Source organism: Salvelinus fontinalis, chromosome 2 (assembly GCF_029448725.1).
Source record: "Salvelinus fontinalis isolate EN_2023a chromosome 2, ASM2944872v1, whole genome shotgun sequence".
In the NCBI taxonomy this organism is placed as follows: domain Eukaryota; kingdom Metazoa; phylum Chordata; class Actinopteri; order Salmoniformes; family Salmonidae; genus Salvelinus; species Salvelinus fontinalis.
The window spans coordinates 17,409,732-17,433,663 of NC_074666.1; the positions used below are offsets into that span (position 1 = coordinate 17,409,732).

At 45.1% G+C, this 23,932-nt stretch overlaps 2 protein-coding genes across 7 annotated transcripts in view; one reads left to right on the plus strand and one right to left on the minus strand.

The window, feature by feature from the left end:
• wdr91 (WD repeat domain 91) overlaps positions 1–18,529 on the plus strand; it is a 38,351-nt gene extending 19,822 nt beyond the window's left edge. Inside the window, exons 10-17 of one of the 4 annotated variants that reach the window (XM_055865213.1) lie at positions 635–660; positions 886–1,010; positions 4,364–4,458; positions 4,735–4,906; positions 5,360–5,468; positions 6,872–6,984; positions 8,781–8,978; positions 17,867–18,529. In XM_055865213.1, coding sequence (XP_055721188.1) covers positions 635–660; positions 886–1,010; positions 4,364–4,458; positions 4,735–4,906; positions 5,360–5,468; positions 6,872–6,984; positions 8,781–8,978; positions 17,867–18,034 — 1,006 coding nt within the window. In that variant the 3' untranslated portion in view covers positions 18,035–18,529. The other 3 variants (XM_055865205.1, XM_055865197.1, XM_055865222.1) reach the window with 3 other exon arrangements.
• A 718-nt stretch (positions 18,530–19,247) lies between these two features.
• Positions 19,248–22,822, minus strand: c2h18orf54 (chromosome 2 C18orf54 homolog). 3 transcript variants are annotated; one of them, XM_055865233.1, is made up of 8 exons: positions 22,526–22,822; positions 21,921–22,219; positions 20,835–21,728; positions 20,491–20,692; positions 20,271–20,346; positions 19,927–20,118; positions 19,769–19,815; positions 19,248–19,655 (listed from the first exon to the last, which is right to left on the minus strand). In XM_055865233.1, exons 2-8 carry the CDS (start codon positions 22,204–22,206, stop codon positions 19,568–19,570), a joined length of 1,785 nt encoding a protein of 594 aa, XP_055721208.1. In that variant the 5' UTR covers positions 22,207–22,219; positions 22,526–22,822; the 3' UTR covers positions 19,248–19,567. The 3 variants fall into 3 exon arrangements, with proteins under 3 accessions (XP_055721208.1, XP_055721217.1, XP_055721227.1); XM_055865242.1 differs by having other exon boundaries at positions 21,921–22,822; XM_055865252.1 differs by lacking the exons at positions 19,248–19,655; positions 19,769–19,815 and having other exon boundaries at positions 20,028–20,118; positions 20,228–20,346.
• Between the last annotated feature and the right edge of the window lie 1,110 nt (positions 22,823–23,932).

A 23,932-nucleotide genomic window follows, 5' to 3' on the forward strand; every position in this document is an offset into this window, starting at 1 on the left:
GTTAACCCTGGTGTCCTGGATAAATTCCCAATCTGTCCCTCATAACATCACGGTCACCTAATCATCCCCAGCTTCCAATTGGCTCATTCATCCCTGTAACTAATCCCCAGGTCGTTGCTGTAAATGAGAATGTGTTCTAAGTCAACTGACCCGGTCAAATAAAAGACACAACACGGGACGGTTCAACATTATGAAAAGGGTATTAATGAGGTTCAGTTCCGTCATGTATATTCACTGTTTCTCCTGTCTCCGGTCCCAGGGTGGACTGCTCAGGGAGGAGAGTAGGTCCAGTTCCATCATGTATATTCACTGTCTCTCCTGTCTCCGGTCCCAGGGTGGACTGCTCAGGGAGGAGAGTAGGTCCAGTTCCATCATGTATATTCACTGTCTCTCCTGTCTCCGGTCCCAGGGTGGACTGCTCAGGGAGGAGAGTAGGTCCAGCTCTGTCATGTATATTCACTGTTTCTCCTGTCTCCGGTCCCAGGGTGGGCTGCTCAGGGAGGAGAGTAGGTCCAGTTCCATCATGTATATTCACTGTTTCTCCTGTCTCCGGTCCCAGGGTGGACTGCTCAGGGAGGAGAGTAGGTCCAGTTCTGTCATGTATATTCACTGTTTCTCCTGTCTCCGGTCCCAGGGTGGACTGCTCAGGGAGGAGAGTAGGTCCAGTTCTGTCATGTATATTCACTGTCTCTCCTGTCTCCGGTCCCAGGGTGGACTGCTCAGGGAGGAGAGTAGGTCCAGCTCCGTCATGTATATTCACTGTTTCTCCTGTCTCCGGTCCCAGGGTGGACTGCTCAGGGAGGAGAGTAGGTCCAGCTCTGTCATGTATATTCACTGTTTCTCCTGTCTCCGGTCCCAGGGTGGACTGTTCAGGGAGGAGAGTAGCCAGTTTGGACGTGGACGGGGTCATCAAGGTGTGGTCCTTCAACCCCATCATGCAGACCAAGGCCACCATCATGTCCAAGTCCCCTCTGCTGTCCCTGGAGTGGGCCACCAAGCCTGACAGACTGGTATGACCTCTGACCTCATCTAGGCCTGGAATTTTGTGATTTTTAGGGGCAAGGCCATTTGGCCTTCAAGAGGTAGTCAATCATCTTTCCAGGGCAACAAGGGCCTCTGCTAGGGCACCAAGGACCTCTGCTAGGGCACCAAGGGTATATGCTAGGGCACCGAGGGCCTCTGCTAGGGAACCAAGGGTATATGCTAGGGAACCAAGGGCCTCTGCTAGGGCACCAAGGGCCTCTGCTAGGGCACCAAGGGCCTCTGCTAGGGCACCAAGTCCATAACCCAAATAGCAAATTAAATTGATTTGAAAGCCAAAAACAGTAGCTATTCTGTAATGAAAAATATAAGTGTATGTAAACGTCCATAAATAATGATTCTACGTGTTGAAGTATAGGTGGTAGCCTATGGTATTGGTACAGTTTGTTTATAGGCTAAACGCCAGTCATGTTTAACAAATATACTGTAGGATAATTAATATTATCGTCTAAAAGCTTGATTCTGTCATACTTGAAGCGCTGTTATTTGTTGTGAGCCGTAATATCGCCGCAACATCGCCACAACATCGCCACAACATCGCCACAACATCGCCACAACATCGCCACAACATCGCCGCAACATCGCCGCAAACATCACCGCAATATCACCGCAACATCGCCACAACATCGCCACAACATCGCCACAACATCGCCACAACATCGCCACAACATCGCTACAACATCACTACAACATCGCCACAACATCGCCACAACATCGCCACAACATCGCCACAACATCACTACAACATCACTACAACATCGCCGCAACATCGCCGCAACATCGCCACAACATCGCCACAACATCGCCACAACATCACCGCAACATCGCCGCAACATCGCTACAACATCGCCACAACATCACTACAACATCACTACAACATCGCCACAACATCACTACAACATCACTACAACATCACTACAACATCGCCACAACATCACTACAACATCACTACAACATCACTACAACATCGCCACAACGCCGTAACATCACTACAACATCGCCACAACATCACCACAACATCACCACAACATCACCATCTGAACGGAGGCAGTCAACATTTTGAAACTATTTAACCATAAACGTAATTGTTTAAAACCTGGGCGAACTTTTTTTTGCAGGGTAAAAATATGAGACAACTTTTACGGTGTTTCCAAACGTAGGAATATTAAAGGGTGATTATTTTATAAACACTTCCTCATATGTCATTGAAACCAGTATTTCTCTCATGTTTTCAACTTTCTTTTGTTGTCCAGCAGCCAAAGACATTTGTCATATTAACACCCCACGCATTTCGGGAACGTTCCCGCTTACAGCCTTTGCTGCGCGTATAACGTGAAGAAATAGCCTTATAGTTTATCAACATTTTAATCTAAACGTTGGAATCTTCTCCATCAGCCTCATTGCTTTTAAACGTTGACATTTTTAATGTGCATCGGCTGCCTTAATTTGTGATTTTATTGTCCCAGAGTATTTTATGGAATATTTATTTCTCGCGCGGAACGATAACGCTTCGAACACACCGATAGCATCATTACGTTTTTTGGTACACCAGAATGACATCCCTTTCCAATGAATCTGTAACGATTGTCGGATCGGACCAAAGCGCAGCGTGGTAAGTGTTCATGATGATTTTTAATTCAAACTCAGAACACTAAACAAAACAATAAGCGATGATCAAACGAAACAGTACCGTGTGGCGACAAACACTGACACGGAAGACAAACACCCACAAACCAAAAGTGAAACCCAGGCTACCTAAGTATGATTCTCAATCAGGGACAACGATTGACAGCTGCCACTGATTGAGAATCATACCAGGCTGAACACAAAACCCCAACATAGAAAAACACACACAGACAGCCCAGCCCAACTCACGCCCTGACCATACTAAATAAAGACAAAACAAAGGAACTAAAGGTCAGAACGTGACAGAAACGCTGCGTTTGCGTTGCAGAGGCAGTTGCCGTGCGTTCTGTGTGGTGAGTAACGTTGGATTTATCAAACTGTCTGCGTAGACGGCTTGACAGAAATGGGAGCAGAAGGTGAATGTTGAACTTTTGTTGTAAACGTATCCAGCTGATGCTGAGGACCATTTTGCGCGACGACGCTGTGAACGAAGCGTAAGGACCCACACCGTTGGTTGTACCCCGATGTGTCTTGTCTTCACTAGTAGCCCTACTTCGGAGCTGAGATGCCTGTGAGAAGGACCCGATCATGTGACAGGCATTGGCTAATAAGAATTGAGATATCTGAGAGAGTCATGTGAGTGGGAGGTTCGGAGCACGGCGATTGGCAGCTGGGAGAAAGGAATTATGTCCAGCCCAAGGGCATATTTTTAGGTGGCATTACGGCCACACAAGGGGGCTCTGACCTTAACACAGCTTCTCTAACCCTGTGCTGTCTCTGGAGTGGGCCACCAAGCCTGACAGACTGGTATGACCTCTGACCTCAACACAGCTTCTCTAACCCTGTGCTGTCTCTGGAGTGGGCCACCAAGCCTGACAGACTGGTATGACCTCTGACCTCAACACAGCTTCTCTAACCCTGTGCTGTCTCCTGGAGTGGGCCACCAAGCCTGACAGACTGGTATGACCTTTGACCTTAACACAGCTTCTCTAACCCTGTGCTGTCTCTGGAGTGGGCTGCCAAGCCTGACAGACTGGTATGACCTCAACACAGCTTCTCTAACCCTGTGCTGTCTCTGGAGTGGGCCACCAAGCCTGACAGACTGGTATGACCTTTGACCTCAACACAGCTTCTCTAACCCTGTGCTGTCTCTGGAGTGGGCCGCAAAGCCTGACAGACTGGTATGACCTCTGAGCTCAACACAGCTTCTCTAACCCTGTGCTGTCTCTGGAGTGGGCCACCAAGCCTGACAGACTGGAATGACCTCTGACCTCAACACAGCTTCTCTAACCCTGTGCTGTCTCTGGAGTGGGCCACCAAGCCTGACAGACTGGAATGACCTCTGACCTTAACACAGCTTCTCTAACCCTGTGCTGTCTCTGGAGTGGGCCACCAAGCCTGACAGACTGGTATGACCTTTGACCTCAACACAGCACATCGGGGTTATGATGTTCATTAGGGTACATCATAGCAAAAACAAACATTTCTTATTGGATAAGTCCCAGTTTGCCCTTCCTGTTTCCGTCTGTTTACTTCGCATTGGGTGCCTAACGAACAGGTCAGGTCTATGTTTACATGAGGTAGTTATGGCATCCTCAGTCCTCAGCACCCTGGTCTCTGACTGTTTCCAGGGTGAGGTGTGAAAGTGGAAACCCCCATCAGTAATACGGTCTTTGGTCTTGCGTCCTTTTTCTAGCTGTTACTGGGCAGTGGTGTGGGCACGGTGAGGCTGTACGACACGGAGGCTAAGAAGAACCTGTATGAGATGGCCATAGATGACACTCATCCACGGTAAGCTCAGTGCCTCTTATTCAGAGTGATTTGACAAAGCATCATGGTTGGAATAATGGATATCTGTAGCAGAAGTATTCATGTCTCATCAGAAGGGTGGATTCCCAGACACAGATTAAGCCTTGTCCTGGACAATAACAACAATTCTATGGAGATTCTCCATCTTTAATATGTCTGGTGAACCACCCTGAGGAGGTTTAATAATGGAAGGCATTACTGTACTACTGACTGAACTGTCTGGTGTCTCCTGTCCTGTTCCTGTGTGGTGTTGTGTAGGATCCTGTCCCTCGCCTGTAGCCCCAGTGGGACGTCCTTTGTGTGTTCTGCAGCAGCACACGCTGGGCCTGGGCGCTCTGGGAGTGTGACAGAGACAGTACCACGGCTCCTCAATCCCCCCTCTGTCTCTGGACACCTGCTGCTCTGGGACACCAAGACTGTCAAACAGCAGGTACTGCTGTAGGAAACACGTCACCCAAACACGTGTACTATGTCGCCCGGACACGTGTACTATGTCGCCCGGACACGTGTACTATGTCACCCGAACACGTGTACAATGTCACCCAAACACTTGTATGATGTCACTCAAACACCCAAGTCCTTGTAGAGGAGGATAATTTCTATTATTTCTCTCATTCACCAGTGTTGCTTGCAGTTATAGTTTAAAGTTGATGGTATTTTTCTGAGATCAGGAACTTTATTTTGCTAAAACATTGTCGAAATGCATCACAGTTATATATACGTAAATATTATATTATAGATACAATTTCTAGATATGTACTATATATTATAGAAATCTGTTACATGTATACTCTACCCATCTGAAGTGAAAGCCCTATAGCCTCGTGTATTTCTCCTCACCGAACCATGTGATATCTCCATGTCCTATCCCATCGTCCTTTAGCTTCAGTTCTCTCTGGAGCCTGGTCCAGTAGCCATCAACTGTACATCCTTCAACCACAACGGAAACCTACTGGTCACGGGAGCTGTTGACGGAGTAATTAGACTGTTCGGTAATGTATTTACTCTCACTCATTCTGTTGACTTGTGCTTCATGGATATTTGATGTGTGAGGTGAAATAGATGATGTGGGAACACTTCTCCTATGAATAGTTTATTCATAATGCATTATAATGCTTGACATACTGTAGGCACTAATAACTAGATCTCGGGAGTTGACATAGCTGACTGCAATGAGGTCTCTGAGTGAAGAGGAGGCTGTGAATATAGAATTACTAGAATGAAAAATGCCCCTCATTGACTTCAATGGAGATTGCTGTTCTAATAATAATATTTCTATGCGTGTTAACATGTGCCTCTATTTTCTCTCTGTCCTCCAGACGTGCATCGCTATGGCTGTGCTATGAGCGGTTATAACATGTTCTTACCGCCCCTCCTCTTCTGACATCCAGCGCTATGATTGTACTATGAGCTGTTATAACATGTCTCTATTTTCCAGACATGCAGCGTTATGACTGTGCTATGAGCTGTTATAACATGTCTCTCTATTTTCCAGACATGCAGCATTATGACTGTGCTATGAGCTGTTATAACATGTGCTTATCTCCCTATTCTCTCTAGACATGCAGCGTTATGACTGTGCTATGAGCTGTTATAACATGTCTCTCTATTTTCCAGACATGCAGCATTATGACTGTGCTATGAGCTGTTATAACATGTGCTTATCTCCCTATTCTCTCTAGACATGCAGCGTTATGACTGTGCTATGAGCTGTTATAACATGTGCTTATCCCCCTATTCTCTCTAGACATGCAGCGTTATGACTGTGCTATGAGCAGTTATAACATGTGCTTATCCCCCTATTCTCTCTAGACATGCAGCGTTATGACTGTGCTATGAGCAGTTATAACATGTGCTTATCCCCCTATTCTCTCTAGACATGCAGCGTTATGACTGTGCTATGAGCTGTTATAACATGTGCTTATCCCCCTATTCTCTCTAGACATGCAGCGTTATGACTGTGCTATGAGCAGTTATAACATGTGCTTATCCCCCTATTCTCTCTAGACATGCAGCGTTATGACTGTGCTATGAGCAGTTATAACATGTGCTTATCTCCCTATTCTCTCTAGACATGCAGCGTTATGACTGTGCTATGAGCTATTATAACGTGCTTATCTTCCTATTCGCTCTAGACATGCAGCGTTATGACTGTGCTATGAGCAGTTATAACATGTGCTTATCTCCCTATTCTCTCTAGACATGCAGCGTTATGACTGTGCTATGAGCTGTTATAACATGTGCTTATCCCCCTATTCTCTCTAGACATGCAGCGTTATGACTGTGCTATGAGCAGTTATAACATGTGCTTATCTCCCTATTCGCTCTAGACATGCAGCGTTATGACTGTGCTATGAGCTGTTATAACATGTGCTTATCTCCCTATTCGCTCTAGACATGCAGCGTTATGACTGTGCTATGAGCTGGAGGGCCCACGATGGCGAGGTGTACAGTGTTGAGTTCAGCTATGATGAGAATACCGTGTTCAGTATCGGAGAGGACGGCAAGGTAACTGAACTAAGGTCATAAGACATTAGTAACATGCTACTAACACGGTTGTTTAAAAAAAAAAAGATATATATATAAATAAAAGGTAAATATATATATATTTAACTTTTATTTAACTAGACAAGTCAGTTGAGAACAAATTCTTATTTACAATGACGGCCTACACCGGCCAAACCCGGACGACGCTGGGCCAATTTTGCACCGCCCTATGGGACTCCCAATCACAGGCAGTTGTGATACAACCTGAATTCGAACCAGGGTGTAACATGGTAGTGAGACTGTAGTAACATGGTAGTGAGACTGTAGTAACATGGTAGTAACATGGTAGTGAGACTGTAGTAACATGGTAGTGAGACTGTATTAACATGGTAGTGAGACTGTAGTAACATGGTAGTGAGACTGTAGTAACATGGTAGTAACATGGTAGTAACATGGTAGTGAGACTGTAGTAACATGGTAGTGAGACTGTAGTAACATGGTAGTGAGACTGTAGTAACATGGTAGTCAGGTAGTGAGACTGTAGTAACATGGTAGTAACATGGTAGTGAGACTGTAGTAACATGGTAGTGAGACTGTAGTAACATGGTAGTGAGACTGTAGTAACATGGTAATAACATGGTATTGAGACTGTAGTAACATGGTAGTAACATGGTAGTGAGACTGTAGTAACATGGTAGTGAGACTGTAGTAACATGGTAGTGAGACTGTAGTAACACGGTAGTGAGACTGTAGTAACATGGTAGTGAGACTGTAGTAACATGGTAGTAACATGGTAGTGAGACTGTAGTAACATAGTAGTGAGACTGTAGTAACATGGTAGTGAGACTGTAGTAACATGGTAGTGAGACTGTAGTAACATGGTAGTGAGACTGTAGTAACATGGTAGTGAGACTGTAGTAACATAGTAGTGAGACTGTAGTAACATGGTAGTGAGACTGTAGTAACATGGTAGCGAGACTGTAGTAACATGGTAGCGAGACTTTAGTAACATGGTAGCGAGACTTTAGTAACATGGTAGCGAGACTTTAGTAATATGGTAGTGAGACTGTAGTAACATGGTAGTGAGACTGTAGTAACATGGTAGTAACATGGTAGTGAGACTGTAGTAACATGGTAGTGAGACTGTAGTAACATGGTAGTGAGACTGTAGTAACATGGTAGTAACATGGTAGTGAGACTGTAGTAACATGGTAGTGAGACTGTAGTAACATGGTAGTGAGACTGTAGTAACATGGTAGTGAGACTGTAGTAACATGGTAGTGAGACTGTAGTAACATGGTAGTCAGGTGGTAGTGAGACTGTAGTAACATGGTAGTAACATGGTAGCGAGACTGTAGTCACATGGTAGTGAGACTGTAGTAACATGGTAGTAACATGGTAGTGAGACTGTAGTAACATGGTAGTAACATGGTAGTGAGACTGTAGTAACATGGTAGTAACATGGTAGTGAGACTATAGTAACATGGTAGCGAGACTGTAGTCACATGGTAGTGAGACTGTAGTAACATGTTAGTAACATAGTAGTGAGACTGTAGTAACATGGTAGTAACATGGTAGTGACACTATAGTAACATGGTAGTAACATGGTAGTGAGACTATAGTAACATGGTAGTCAGGTGGTAGTGAGACTGTAGTAACATGGTAGTGAGACGGTATTGAGACTGTAGTAACATGGTAGTCAGGTGGTGAGACTGTTGTAACATGGTAGTGAGACTGCAGTAACATGGTAGTAACATGGTAGTGAGCCTGTAGTAACATGGTAGTCATGGTAATCCCTGTAATGACATCTGTTCCAGTTTATCCAGTGGAACATCCACCGGTGTGGAGTGAAGCAGTCAGAGAACTCCCTGCCCCAGGATGCCACGGGGCCCTTTGTCCTGTCTGGCTACAGTGGGTACAAGCAGGTCCAGGTGCCACGTGGACGACTGTTCGCCTTCGACTCTGAGGGACAACATGTCCTCACCTGCTCCAACAACGGAGGACTCATCTACAGGGTAAGGCTGCTTCGAGGTTTTTTTTAATGAACCGTTTTATTTTTTGTTTGCGTCCCAAATGGAACCCTTTTCCCTTTATAGTACACTACTTTGGACCAGAGCCCTATTGAACCCTATTCCCTCTATAGTACACTACTTTAGACCAGAGCCCTATGGAACCCTATTCCCTATATAGTACACTACTTTTGACCAGGGCCCATAGGGGTAGTAGTGTACTATGTAGGGAATAGGGTGTCATTTAGGACAAAAATTACGAAATGTTTAATAAAAACCTAAAGGTAAGGCTGTTTTAGAGCAATGCCTCTCAAACCTCAACCTCAAGGACCCCCAGATGTTTCACAATTTTGTGTTGTAGCCCTGAATTATCTCACATGACTGACCTAGTCAAGGGCTTGATGATTAGTTGACAAGTTGAATCAGGTGTGCCTGCTCTGGAAAATATAAAATACATGGAACAGCTGAAGGTCCCCAAGGAAAGGTTTGAGAAACACAATTATTATGATAAAAAAAAAAAAATTTAAACTTAATTTTTATGCATGTATGTAGATACATACATGCATAAAAGATACATTATGCATTATGCATAGATACATTATGCATGTTTTTGTATCTACATGTTATGTATGTAGATACAAAAACAGTTCGGGAGATGTGGAGGAGATGAGGTCAGAAGGTGCTTTGCAAGGGTGGACCCTGCTCTTCTGTGGTGTTTTCACTTGGAACCAAACGGAAGCAAACGGGGAGTAAACGTTTTTCATTGCGAAACTTTTTGCTACAGAAACAGACTAATGAATACACCCCTTGGCCGTAACATATTGAACCACAGCTACACTACTAGTCCACATTGAGCCACAGCTACACTACTAGTCCACGTTGAGCCACAGCTACACTACTAGTCCACATTGAGCCACAGCTACATTACTAGTCCACGTTGAGCCACAGCTACATTACTAGTCCACATTGAACCACAGCTACATTACTAGTCCACATTGAACCACAGTTACATTACTAGTCCACATTGAACCACAGCTACACTACTAGTCCACATTGAGCCACAGCTACACTACTAGTCCACATTGAGCCACAGCTACATTACTAGTCCACATTGAGCCACAGCTACATTACTAGTCCACATTGAGCCACAGCTACATTACTAGTCCACATTGAGCCACAGCTACACTACTAGTCCACATTGAACCACAGCTACACTACTAGTCCACATTGAGCCACAGCTACACTACTAGTCCACATTGAGCGACAGCTACACTACTAGTCCACATTGAGCCACAGCTACACTACTAGTCCACATTGAGCCACAGCTACACTACTAGTCCACATTGAGCCACAGCTACACTACTAGTCCACATTGAGCCACAGCTACACTACTAGTCCACATTGAGCCACAGCTACACTACTAGTCCACATTGAGCCACAGCTACACTACTAGTCCACATTGAGCCACAGCTACACTACTAGTCCACATTGAGCCACAGCTACATTACTAGTCAACAATTTTAAATATGACATGACATTACATTTCATAACACTTTTCACATTTATGACTAACTTATTCCTTGCCACCAATTCTGAAACTAACTGCAGCTCTTTGTTAAGTGTTGCAGTCATTTCAGTCGCTGTAGTAGCTGCCGTGTATAGTGTTGAGTCATCCGCATACATAGACACTCTGGCTTTACTCAAAGTCAGTGGCATGTCATTAGTAAAAATTGTAGTAAGGGGCCTAGACAGCTGCCCTGGGGAATTCCTGATTCTACCTGGATTATATTTGAGAGGCTTCCATTAAAGAACACCCTCTGTGTTCTGTTAGACAGGTAACTCTTTATCCACATTATAGCAGGGGGTGTAAAGCCATAACACAATATAGCAGGGGGTGTAAAGCCATAACACATTATAGCAGGGGGTGTAAAGCCTTAACACGTTATAGCAAGAGGTGTAAAGCCATAACACGTTATAGCAGGGGGTGTAAAGCCATAACACATTATAGCAGGGGGTGTAAAGCCATAACACATACGTTTTTCCAGCAGCAGACTACGATCGATAATGTCAGAAGCCGCACTGAAGTCTAACAAAACAGCCCCCACAATAATTTTATCATAAATTTCTCTCAGCCAATCATCAGTCATTTGTGTCAGTGCTGTGCTTGTTGAATGTCTTTCCCTATAACCGTGCTGAACGTCTTTTGTCAATTTGTTTACAGTAAAATAACATTGTATCTGGTCAAACACAATTATCTCCAAATGTTTTCTAAGGATAGGTAAGAGGCTGATTGTTCAGCTATTTGAGCCAGTAAAGGGGGCTTTACTATTATTATTATTATTTTTTTACTTTCGCTTCCCTCCAGGCCTGAGGGCACACCCTTTCTAGTAGGCTTAGATTGAAGATGTGGCAATATTGTCTGCTAATATCCTCAGTAATTTTCCATCCAAGTTGTCAGACCCCGGTGGCTTGATAGACAACAATACAAACAAAAAAAAAACACTACTTCCTCACTCACTTTACGGAATTCAAAACTACAATGCTTGTCTTTCATAATTTGATCAGTTATACTTGGATGTGTAGTGTCAGAGTTTGTTGCTGGCATGTCATACCTAAGTTTGCTAATCTTGCCAATGAACAAAATCATTAAAATAATTGGCAATATCAGTGGGTTTTGTGATGAATGAGCCATCTGATTCAATGAGTGAAGGAGCAGAGTTTGCCTTTTTTGCCCAGAATTTAATTTAAGGTGCTCCAAAGCTTTTTTACCATCATTCTTTATATAATTTATCTTTGTTTCATAGTAAAGTTTCTTCTTCTTTTTTATTTAGTTTAGTCACATGACTTCTCACATTGGCCAATCGGTTGTGCAGACAGTTTTATTTGCCATTCCTTTTGCCTCATCCCTCTTAACCATACAATGTTTAAATTACTCATCAATCCACAAGGATTTAACAGTTTTAAAGGTCATTTTCTTAGTGGGTGCGTGCTTATTAGCAACTGGAATAAACTATTTCATAAATGTGTCAAGTGCAGCGTCTGGTTGCTCCTCATTACACACCACAGACCAGCAGATATTCTTCACATCAACAACATATGAATCACTACAAAACGTATTGTATGACCTCTTATACACTATATTAGGCTCAGCCTTTGGAACTTTGGTTTTCCTAGATATGGCTACTATATTGTGATCACTACATCCTATGGATCTGGATACTGCTTTAAAGCACATTTCTGCAGCTTTAGTAAAGATGTGATCAATACATGTTGATGATTTCATTCCTGTGCTGTTTGTAACGACCCTGGTAGGTTGACTGATAACCTGAACCAGGTTGCAGGCACTGGTACCAGTTTGAAGCTTTATCTTGAGTGGGCAGCTTGATGAAAGCCAGTCAATATTGTAATCATCCAGAAAATATACCTCTCTGTTGATATCACATGCATTATCAATCACATGTTATCTAGATACTGACTGTTATCACTTTGTGGTCTAGAGTAGCTTCCCACCAGAATGGGCTTTAGGTGAGGCAGATGAACCTGTAGCCATATTACTTCAACAGTATTTAACATGAGATCGTCTCTAAGCTTTACAGGAATGTGGTTCTGAATATAAACGACAACACCTCCACTTTTGGCATTCCTGTCTTTTCTGTAGATGTTATAACCATGTATTACTACCACTGTATCATCAAAGGTATTATCTAAGTGAGTTTCAGAGATTGTCAGAATATGAATGTCATCTGTTACTAGCAAACTATGGATTTCATTAACCTTCTTAAGCTAGATATGTTTTACGTGGGCAATTTTTTTTGCACTTCTGGGATACTTGATTGTTTTCATTGCTTTACTGGGAAGTTTAGCAGAAGTAGACATGCTCATGTTATTGATGTTAGTGCAGGGTGAGCTGCACACAGTGGACTTCCTGCTTGGGCACACCACCTCAGTGCTAACAGGGTGAGCTGCACACAGTGGACTTCCTACTTGGGCACACCACCTCAGTGCTAACAGGGTGAGCTGCACACAGTGGACTTCCTGCTTGGGCACACCACCTCAGTGATAACAGGGTGAGCTGCACGCAGTGGACTTCCTGCTTGGGCACACCACCTCAGTGCTAACAGGGTGAGCTGCACACAGTGGACTTCCTGCTTGGGCACACCACCTCAGTGCTAACAGGGTGAGCTGCACACAGTGGACTTCCTGCTTGGGCACACCACCTCAGTGCTAACAGGGTGAGCTGCACACAGTGGACTTCCTGCTTGGGCACACCACCTCAGTGCTAACAGGGTGAGCTGCACGCAGTGGACTTCCTGCTTGGGCACACCGCCTCAGTGCTAACAGGGTGAGCTGCACACAGTGGACTTCCTGCTTGGGCACACCGCCTCAGTGCTAACAGGGTGAGCTGCACACAGTGGACTTCCTGCTTGGGCACACCGCCTCAGTGCTAACAGGGTGAGCTGCACACAGTGGACTTCCTACTTGGGCACACCACCTCAGTGCTAACAGGGTGAGCTGCACGCAGTGGACTTCCTGCTTGGGCACACCACCTCAGTGCTAACAGGGTGAGCTGCACACAGTGGACTTCCTGCTTGGGCACACCACCTCAGTGCTAACAGGGTGAGCTGCACGCAGTGGACTTCCTGCTTGGGCACACCACCTCAGTGCTAACAGGGTGAGCTGCACGCAGTGGACTTCCTGCTTGGGCACACCACCTCAGTGCTAACAGGGTGAGCTGCACACAGTGGACTTCCTGCTTGGGCACACCACCTCAGTGCTAACAGGGTGAGCTGCACACAGTGGACTTCCTGCTTGGGCACACCACCTCAGTGCTAACAGGGTGAGCTGCACACAGTGGACTTCCTGCTTGGGCACACCACCTCAGTGCTAACAGGGTGAGCTGCACACAGTGGACTTCCTGCTTGGGCACACCACCTCAGTGCTAACAGGGTGAGCTGCACACAGTGGACTTCCTGCTTGGGCACACCACCTCAGTGCTAACAGGGTGAGCTGCACGCAGTGGACTTCCTACTAGGACACACCACCTCAGTGCTAACAGGGTGAGCTGCACGCAGTGGACTTCCTGCTTGGGCACACCACCTCAGTGCTAACAGGGTGAGCTGCACACAGTGGACTTCCTGCTTGGGCACACCACCTCAGTGCTAACAGGGTGAGCTGCACGCAGTGGACTTCCTGCTTGGGCACACCACCTCAGTGCTAACAGGGTGAGCTGCACACAGTGGACTTCCTACTTGGGCACACCACCTCAGTGCTAACAGGGTGAGCTGCACACAGTGGACTTCCTGCTTGGGCACACCACCTCAGTGCTAACAGGGTGAGCTGCACACAGTGGACTTCCTGCTTGGGCACACCACCTCAGTGCTAACAGGGTGAGCTGCACACAGTGGACTTCCTGCTTGGGCACACCACCTCAGTGCTAACAGTATAAGTCTGGTTCATAGGCACATGAACACTGCGTACAATAGCTATAGGATCGACAGAGGCATTCAGGGCAGTTAGAGGGACATAAATTAGGTTACTTACATTGTGTCTTCCAACACCCCCTGGGATAATGTACATTTGCTGAAGCATTGTGGCAACTCAGCGACACAACGGTAGGGATTAACTGAGCTGAGATTGGGTCATTTGATGAGTCATTGTATCAACGCAGCCTTATAATGCTGTGAAAGGATCCAGGAACCCAAATGATTTGGGTGGATCCCGTCCTCCTTATAAAACAAGCTTTGTGTCCAGAAGGTATCAAAATGTTCACTAAATGTTCCACCCACAGAGCTGCAATAGTCTCGTAGCCAGTTACGGAGGGCTAAAAGTCTGCTGAACCGTTCAATGCCACCATTTAGGGAGAGCAGAGGTCCAGATATTATGGGATGTTTGTTGGTGTCAAACAGAGACCCAATCAGTTCTTTAAAATCCATCTTTAGTTGTTCTGAGCTGCCCTTCAAAATGTCATTGAATCCCACATGAACTATGATCGACTACATTTTCTGATGCAGGTTTAAAGTGTTTGGGAGCAGCTTATTGATGTCCTGATGCAGGTTTATAATGTTTGGGAGCAGCTTATTGATGTCCTGATGCAGGTTTATAATGTTTGGGAGCAGCTTATTGATGTCCTGATGCAGGTTTATAATGTTTGGGAGCAGCTTATTGATGTCCTGATGCAGGTTTATAATGTTTGGGAGCAGCTTATTGATGTCCTGATGCAGGTTTATAATGTTTGGGAGCAGCTTATTGATGTCCTGATGCAGGTTTATAATGTTTGGGAGCAGCTTATTGATGTCCTGATGCAGGTTTATAATGTTTGGGAGCAGCTTATTGATGTCCTGATGCAGGTTTATAATGTTTGGGAGCAGCTTATTGATGTCCTGATGCAGGTTTATAATGTTTGGGAGCAGCTTATTGATGTCCTGATGCAGGTTTATAATGTTTGGGAGCAGCTTATTGATGTCCTGTACTCTTGCTCCTGGATAGCACAACGTTTTTGCTCCAGGGACTGAGACATTTCTCACCATTGAACGGCCCGGGGAAGGAGAAGTCCGCCCATTCCTGCCCCTCACACCTTTCATGGGCCCATGAGAAGCAGGATAGCATAGGCCCACAGCTCCCGGCGATAGGTCCAGACCTCCCACAGCAGGCAGTGTCCCGTCAGATCCAGAGAGAGGGAAAGGAGCCGAACTTGACGACGAAGCCGCTGCTGGAGTCAGCTCAGCAATGAAGACGCGGGTAGATCCCAAGCTAACAGGCGAGCCACAAACAGGCAAATAACGGTGCAGTACAACTCGTCCTCGTCACGGATTGGCTATTGCAGCAGACGACCACACCGGGTTCCACTCCTATCAGCTAAAAACCTAGAAGAAGAGGCTCCAGTGGGCACACGATTACCAACACTGGACAATTGAGGAGAGGAAAAACATTACCTGGGCCGACGAATCCCAGTTCCTGTTGCGTCATGCGGATGGCCTGAGCACTAAGCAGCATTAGTCCATGGCCCCATCCTGACTGGTGTCAACAGTACAGGCTGATGGCGGTGGTGTAATGCTGTGGGGAATGTTTTCCTTGCATACATTAGGTCCCTTGATACCATTTTAGCAACGTTTCCATTCCCCAAAGACATCAAGCTGTTCTGGAGGCAAGTGGGGGCGGGGGTCCGACCTGGTACTAGATGGGTGTACCTAATAAATTGGCCAGTGTATATTTCTACTATGAGTTTGAAATAGTACTGTGAAATTGTAAAAATTATAATGCCCTTTTAGTGTAAGAGCTGTTTGAAAAGATCGGCTGAAATTTCTGCCTGTTTTGGTGGAATGGAGTTTTGGCCTGGATGGTGACATCACAATGTGGTAAATTAGTTAACAGACCAATAAGAAAGAGTTCCAAACCTCTCTGCCAATAACGACTAGTTTTCAGTTTCCCCCTCAACCAATAAGACCACTCCCAAACGGTCCTAGGAAATTTCTCTTTGCAAAGAAGCATTTTAATTGACAGTAAGGTACTTAGTTGTTACCTAGAAATGATTTGATATCGAGATAAAAACACGGCTGCAATTTGACTTTTTTAAAGATTGTAGGCGAGCCGTTATTAACATTCAAGAACCTTTATATGTTATGGTTAGAGGGAGGCGCTGACAGCCAAAACAGCCATCAAAACGTCAGTCGATTCTCAATTTTACGATACGATTATAGAAACATAAAACCCTTTTACTTCCATATCACATCAAAATAATTTCACAAATGCAAAATATAAACTTACTATATGTACAGTTTTAACCAGGTTTATTTTTCTGACATCTGTTACACACAGACGTTCGGAGCATGCTAGATCGGTGGTATCCAATTTTTCCAGCCTTGGGTCGCAGAGCTTCATGGGAGTTTTGAGTACCACTCGGTAGGAAGTCAGCAACTCGATTCGCTTAGTTTGGAGGGCCAACTAGAGGGCGGAAAAGGCCCTACGCCTCGCTCAGAGTTGAATTAGGACACTCCCACTTAATACGGCTCGCAGGATCGCTGAAAGTTGAATTAGGACACTCCCACTTCATACGGCTCGCAGGATCACGCAAAGTTGAATTAGGACACTCCCACTTCATACGGCTCGCAGGATCGCTCAAAGTTGAATTAGGACACTCCCACTTCATACGGCTCGCAGGATCGCTCAAAATGGAGGCTAAGTGGAAGGCTATTGGGATTGTGTGTGTGTGTGTGTGGCTGTTCACCCATCACTAATACAAAAATATCCTGCATTGAGAGTGAAACCTATTATTTGTCGACTACCACATGAATTTAACACCATGAGTAATGGAACGTCAGCTGCTCCCGAGGCTGTGAACCGTTATATTATAGTCTCTGCTGTGAAGTGAACAGAGATCTCATTAAGACTGGATGTCATGCAGGGGATGTGTGTTAGTGATGGGCCAGTGGAGCCTCTCCCACTCACAATAAGCAGAATATCTGTGTGTAGTAAATACGGCACCAACACGACATTTACACAAGTCATTTAGCAGACACTCTTAGTCCGTCTTAAAGCTGGAATACAGAGTGGTGAAACCGCCATGTATTTCAACAACAACAGACGATACTTCAAACAGCAAACTTGTTTTCCCTCTGACATCATCGCACATCACTGCATGCCGGAAAGAGCAGGGCTGTGTGTGTACTACACATTTGTTTTACCTAAAGGCTCCTCCTCCTTTCATAAACAAAACAATAATAAATGTTCCTGGTGTTTACTAGGGGATTCCATCTTTAAGACGTCAGTATATTTTTCCTCGATTTTAAAAGTAGCTATCGACAAGCGTGAGTGCGAACAAGGAAAGGGAGTTTTTGCTGTTGCCCTGACTAAGTCTCTCTCTCTCTGTGTGTGTGTGTCTCTCTTCTCTTCACCAGCTGAACAGCTCCAGTGATAGCGGTCTGGAGAGGGTTCTACCGTTGGGGGGCCACAAGGCCCCTGTGGTCACAGTGGACTGGTGCTCTGCCATGGACTGTGGCACCTGCCTCACCGCATCCATGGACGGAAAGATCAAACTCAGCACGTTACTGGCACAGAAATCCTGATTGGTCGAATTTAAAGGCCTCGAGGGGAGGGTTCCTCATTGGAGGGAAGCATTTTATCGCAGCATCACACTATTGAAGCCGATGTATTCTACAGTAGCGTACGTCTTAAATAAATTTAATACTTTGTACTGACCTAAGGCAGTCCACAACATATCATGGATGAAACAGGGCTTCAGAAAGTCATAATAGGATATTAATAATCAGAATAACATCAACTCTTTCCTTACCTGCAAGTGGGGTTCAGTCCATGTTATATTTGATGTAGTACAGAAGTTGTGCCTATAAAATCTGAACTGGTTGTTGTGAGAATTTGAACCGTGAGGAAAAACTTGAGATGCCAATGCACCTGTCCTAGGGCCGACACCGTGCAGAAGTGGGACCATTTCTTGCTTTTCTCAGTTTTGACGCAGTACTGCAACTCCTGATCAAGGGCTGTTTGTTTAATCATGTATGTATAATCGCTTGTGGATTATGAAAATAAATAATTTGTAGATAGCCCTGTATTAGTGTTTTCTCCTGTCGTTATGGATCCTTTTGGCGTCGGGGGATAAAAATCAACAACCAATGGAATACGGTTATACTTCACTAGACCCAAATATGGGCAAGAGATCTCAGAACATTGGAATCATCCAAACTTACAGCATATGGAAGCCAATGCAGACAAGAACAGAAGTGAGATACGTAGGTAAATCAAAAGCAGCCTGGGGTGAGTAATGACGTGTCAGAGTATCCCGGTGTGATCTTCTTCATGCACTTCCTTTCACATTAGTCTGAACGGTATCATCTCAGAGTAGGAGTGCTGATCTGGGATCAGTTGGGACCCGATCTGGGATCAGTTGGGACCCGATCTGGGATCAGTTGGGACCCGATCTGGGATCAGTTGGGACCCGATCTGGGATCAGTTGGGACCCGATCTGGGATCAGTTGGGACCCGATCTGGGATCAGTTGGGACCCGATCTGGGATCAGTTGGGACCCGATCTGGGATCAGTTGGGACCTGATCCTAAACAAGATGTTTTGTGGGTACTGGACCAGATCCATGAGTTAGTTACCTGGACATCAAGTCTGGTAAACACACTGCATAACCAATAATGTTCTGCTCTCCATGAATCTTGTCTTTAGAACTCAATGCAAATGAAATTATTCATCTTACAATCTGTTTTCCGAACCGTTGGATTCTCTAAAATTCACTATATAAAAACAGATAAGCGTGTCAATGTGAATGTACATTTTATTAAATCAGGTTCTGTGAGATCTTACTGCTTATAAGGCGTTACTGAATTCACTAGATGTTATGTGCACTTGAGATATACAATACAAACATTAGGCTATTAGAGTAGTTAATGGGGGACAAAATTGTGTGCTGATCTTGAATAATCAAGACACTGAAATTCCCCTGTCATTGAGATTTTACTTGTTTTGGCCCTCCATGTTCAGCGTCCAAATCAAGACCGAGACATTCTGCTTTTTCAGACCATTTTCACGTAACCAACACAACGATGCAAGTCCTCTTAGGAAGATATGGCTGGTCTTCTACGAGTATTTCCCTTCCTGAGATGTGGCTTTTACACCAGCTGAGTCTTCAACAAGACTCTTCAATCTCCCAAGGTGATGCAGGGCCCTAAAACAAAAACAAGATGGTTATTAAAACGACTATCATGGGTCTTTAAAAAAAATATATATATCTGGAATAAGACCGTAGACTAAATATATCTATTTGTGTAAGTACTGTACCTCTTTAATGATTGTCCACCGAATGCAGTGTCATAGTCATCTGACCTCTGTAATTCAGACAATGGGATCACTGCTCTGGTTCACATCAGTTATGTCAGGAAAAATAGATTGCTAACTAGAAACCAGTTGAAATCTACACATCATCTCATTCTCAGTACCATTATCGTCAGTGGTTGTGTGCCGTCCTCCGACGTTGGCGTTGAACCATTCTCCAAGGTTTCTTCCGTTTCTGTCTCCAGACTGACCTGTTGCTCCACGGCTTGAAGGCTAAACAGCATTTGTTTGAGGGCCTCCACCGGACCAGGGTGTTTCCTGCTGCTGTAGCCCGACGAACATGAGCCTGAGGCAGCCTGCACAGGCACAACATGGAAGATGGGGGGGGGGGTTAGGATTCAAGTACATGGCTCTGAGGTACAATATATCCATCTCTCAAATCAGAATTCTTAGTTAAAACTTTACATGGACTAAGGAATCATCTCATCAAGGAGCATTTTGTATAGACCTCGTCTTTCCTGTCTCTCAGAGGCTCTGTGGTGACCAGTGTGTCTTCTGCTCCCCCTACAGGCACTGGAGATTTACTGCAGGGAGAGAAGCAGAGAATTTAGCAAAGCTTTCTGTGAAATTATAGCTCAATAATAGTTGAGTTTACGAAGTAGATTCTGCAAAAACATATCCTGCTTTGTTTTGTATTCGTACGTGTCACCATTTTGTCTAGCACTCACAATGTGATGACAGGGTTGTCCCAAGAGCGATCAGCCTCTAGGACATCCTCTGAGCCACCAGGGCTGTGTCCCATGTCCTTCTGCAGCTGGCTGGTCAGGCCTAGTGACGGTGAGTTCTGCAGCTGGCTGTTAGTGTTTAGGCCTAACGAAGGAGAGTTAAGGACCTTCTCTGCCTTCGAGATCAAACTCTCGATCTTATCATCTGTGAAGAAACACAGTGGACAGCTCTTATGCAACTTTTACAATACATGAAAATACCAGTGTAACTGTAAACTGAGGACTAAGTCTGGACAAATGAATACAGGCCCTGGGTGTTGTTTAGACATGCAGAATGTTTGTTATACCTCCGGAGACCTTGTGGAAATCAGTGCTCCGTTCTCCCTCGGCAGCTAAAGCTAGCCGCTCTGAAAAATGTAGTCTAAACTCCCTCAGTGTCCTGTGATCAGCCTCTCCTCTGAGAAGTCGTTGCCTGTCATCATCAGAACCAGAGACATCCTCAAGATGGCCGCCGTTACTGTCCTTCTGTCCTTCCTTTAGCTCCTCATAGGAAGCCTCCAGCTCGCCCAGCCAGGAGGGAGGTCTAGGGGATGGGGGCAAGGTCTGGGTCGGGCCCCAGCCCCTATGCTGTGTCTTCTTATGAGACTCTGAGAGGTTTATATTAGTGGTGGGAATGTCTTTGGGAACATTGTCACACTCCTGGAGCCAGGCGGGGTACTTCAGGTCAGGAATGCTGGTGACCCCAGAGAAATCCATCTCAGACTTTTGGCTGGTCAGCCAGCGAGGGTAGTCATGGTGGGGGGAGAAAGGGCCAGGGGAGTCTGTGGTCTGGTGGTAGAGACCATGCTGGGGCTGGGGCCACAGGCTCCCCTTCACTCTGGGGCCTGTGAAGGGCTCTGTCTTTTGGGTTTCCTGTGCTTGAGTTCCAGCTCTGGACTGGTACAGCTTGTGAGGAGTGTTGTGAGGGGCAGAGTAGTGCAGGCAGCGTTTAATATGAGAGCTGCTGTTAGGCCTAGGCCTCCTAGAGGACCAGGAGTTAGAGTGGGAGTTCTGCCCCAGGGGGTAGTCCCCAGACTGGGTGAGGAAGGCAGAGGTGCGAGTCACGGGTAGGGAGCCATCACAGGGGAGCACCAACAGGTCGTCGGTGGTCAGGCTGATACAGTCTGAGGCTCCACGGTGACCAGAACCCACAGGAAGATTCAGGAAATCCAGCTCCCTGTCTGTTAGTCTCTCTCTAAGAACTGGGAACCATGAACAAGACTATTATATGATACACCATCACAGTATACAATCAAAGTGGCTAATTATTGTACATTAATTAAGATCCAAGCACCACTTGATAAAAGTATTATGTGTTATCTCCATATTCAAACAGCTTGGACAAATAAAAGTTAAGCATTTCATAATTGATGACAAAAAACCTAAATCTTTACCATCTTTATTCCTGAACTCAGTTCTGGGCAGAGCAGAACTTATCAGGCTTTTCTGGAGCTGCAGTCTCCCGGTAGAAGTTTCAGAAGTGTGCAAGCTTCTGTCAAAGTCTGCAATGTAGGCTTCCAGGGCCTCAGTAGCCGATTCATAGTCACGGTCCCGGTATCTGATACCGGTGAGAGACAGATCGTTGTCCCTTTGGGTGCCTCTCAGGTGTCCGGAGCTAGCCAACAAGGAAGTGACGGTTGACTCAGGAGAAAAGATAACGTTACCTTGGCCGGAAGTCATTCTGTCAAACAAACTGACATGTTGTAAAGTTAGTTTCTTATTTTAGCTTGTCAGATATCCAAGTTACACTACCATAAACTGATCGTAAAGAACGCATGTGTTTATCTGGCTAGTAACAAGCTGAATCTCTGGAGGTGGGTAGCTCCAGCTGACTTGTAACGGATAAATCAAAAACAATCCGCCAAAAGTTTGTGCTTGCTGACTGCAAAACAAAACGTTAACTTAAACGTCATCTTTTTGTCGTACTCTTATCGGTTTAACCTGCTTGTAAACTATTAAGTAAATCATTTAAACAATGGGAAACGTGTTATAAACTTACCGGTAAACATTAGTTAGCTAGCTCCTATAGTTGAGTTAGTTGGTAGCTAACAAGCTCCAACACAGTCGTCACTAGTTACCACAAGGTCATAAACCCCGCCCATTTCTTACATTTCTCATCTTAAAATGTGATTTTAAACCTAACCATAAGCTAAACCACACTGCTAACGTTATGCCTAACATTAAATAAGACCAAAAAATGTATATTTTTAACGATATTGCCACTTGACGTTGAGGCTGTGGAAACCTTCCCCCGCACAGCAGCAAACGTGTTGGCCAACAGGAAATATTCCATGCGTTTTCACGTCACAGCCGCTAGACGCTCAGAGGTATACAAGAAGGCTTCAACTGTGATGATGAAGAATGGCGTGTTCTGACAAGTTGTTCATTCACATCATTATGCATAGAAGATAGCCTACCTCTCCTCTACACTGTTCAATCAAATGGCATGAATGTTCAAAATTACAGCGGTACAGTTTGGAATATAGTGTAATGAATTGCCAATACATTTTGATATAATGGTGATTGTTAATAGGTCAAGTAACAACCCTGGGTTTATAAATTATTTGAAATTAAATTTGATTATGGATTTGATTTGAAGACCAAAGGCGGCGGAAGTACCGTTGAGGACAGTGATATCTTTCTATCACAAGTGAAGGATCTTTTAAACAAACAAAAGAGTTCTACACGCAGTTGTTACAAGAAAATAGCCAACCTGCTATCCTGACACAAGGCCGAGTATAGCCCACAAAGATCTCCCCCACGACACGAACCTGAGGGGGGGCGCCAACCCGGACAGGAAGATCACGTCAGTGACTCAACCCACTCAAGTGACGCACCCCTTCTAGGGACAGCATGGAAGAGCACCAGTAAACCAGTGACTCAGCCCCAGTAATAGGGTCAGAGGCAGAGAATCCCAGTGGAGAGAGGGGAACCGGCCAGGCAGAGACAGCAAGGGCGGTTCGTTGCTCCAGTGCCTTTCCGTTCACCTTCACACTCCTGGGCCAGACTACACTCGATCATAGGACCTACTGAAGAGATGAGTCTTCAATAAAGACTTAAAGGTCGAGATCGAGTCTGCGTCTCTCACATGGATAGGCAGACCATTACATAAAAATGGAGCTCTATAGGAGAAAGCCCTGCCTCCAGCTGTTTGCATAGAAATTCTAGGGACAGTAAGGAGGCCTGCGTCTTGTGACCGTAGCGTACGTGTAGGTATGTACGTCAGGAACAAATTGGAAAGATAGTTAGGAGCAAGCCCATGTAATGCTTTGTAGGTTAGCAGTAAAACCTTGAAATCAGCCCTAGCCTTAACAGGAAGCCAGTGTAGAGAGGCTAGCACTGGAGTAATATGATCACATTTTTTGGTTCTAGTCAAGATTCAAGCAGCCATGTGTAGCACTAACTG

Bases quoted from the DNA above. Each gene is read 5' to 3' on its own strand.
- c2h18orf54 (XM_055865233.1), bottom strand. From the start codon at position 22,206: ATGACTTCCGGCCAAGGTAACGTTATCTTTTCTCCTGAGTCAACCGTC. The intron at 20,119-20,270 runs GTCTATACAAAA...GTGCCTGTGCAG, and splicing joins TGAGAGACAGGAAAGACGAG to GCTGCCTCAGGCTCATGTTC. The intron at 19,816-19,926 runs GTACTGAGAATG...TCTGAATTACAG, and splicing joins CACAACCACTGACGATAATG to AGGTCAGATGACTATGACAC.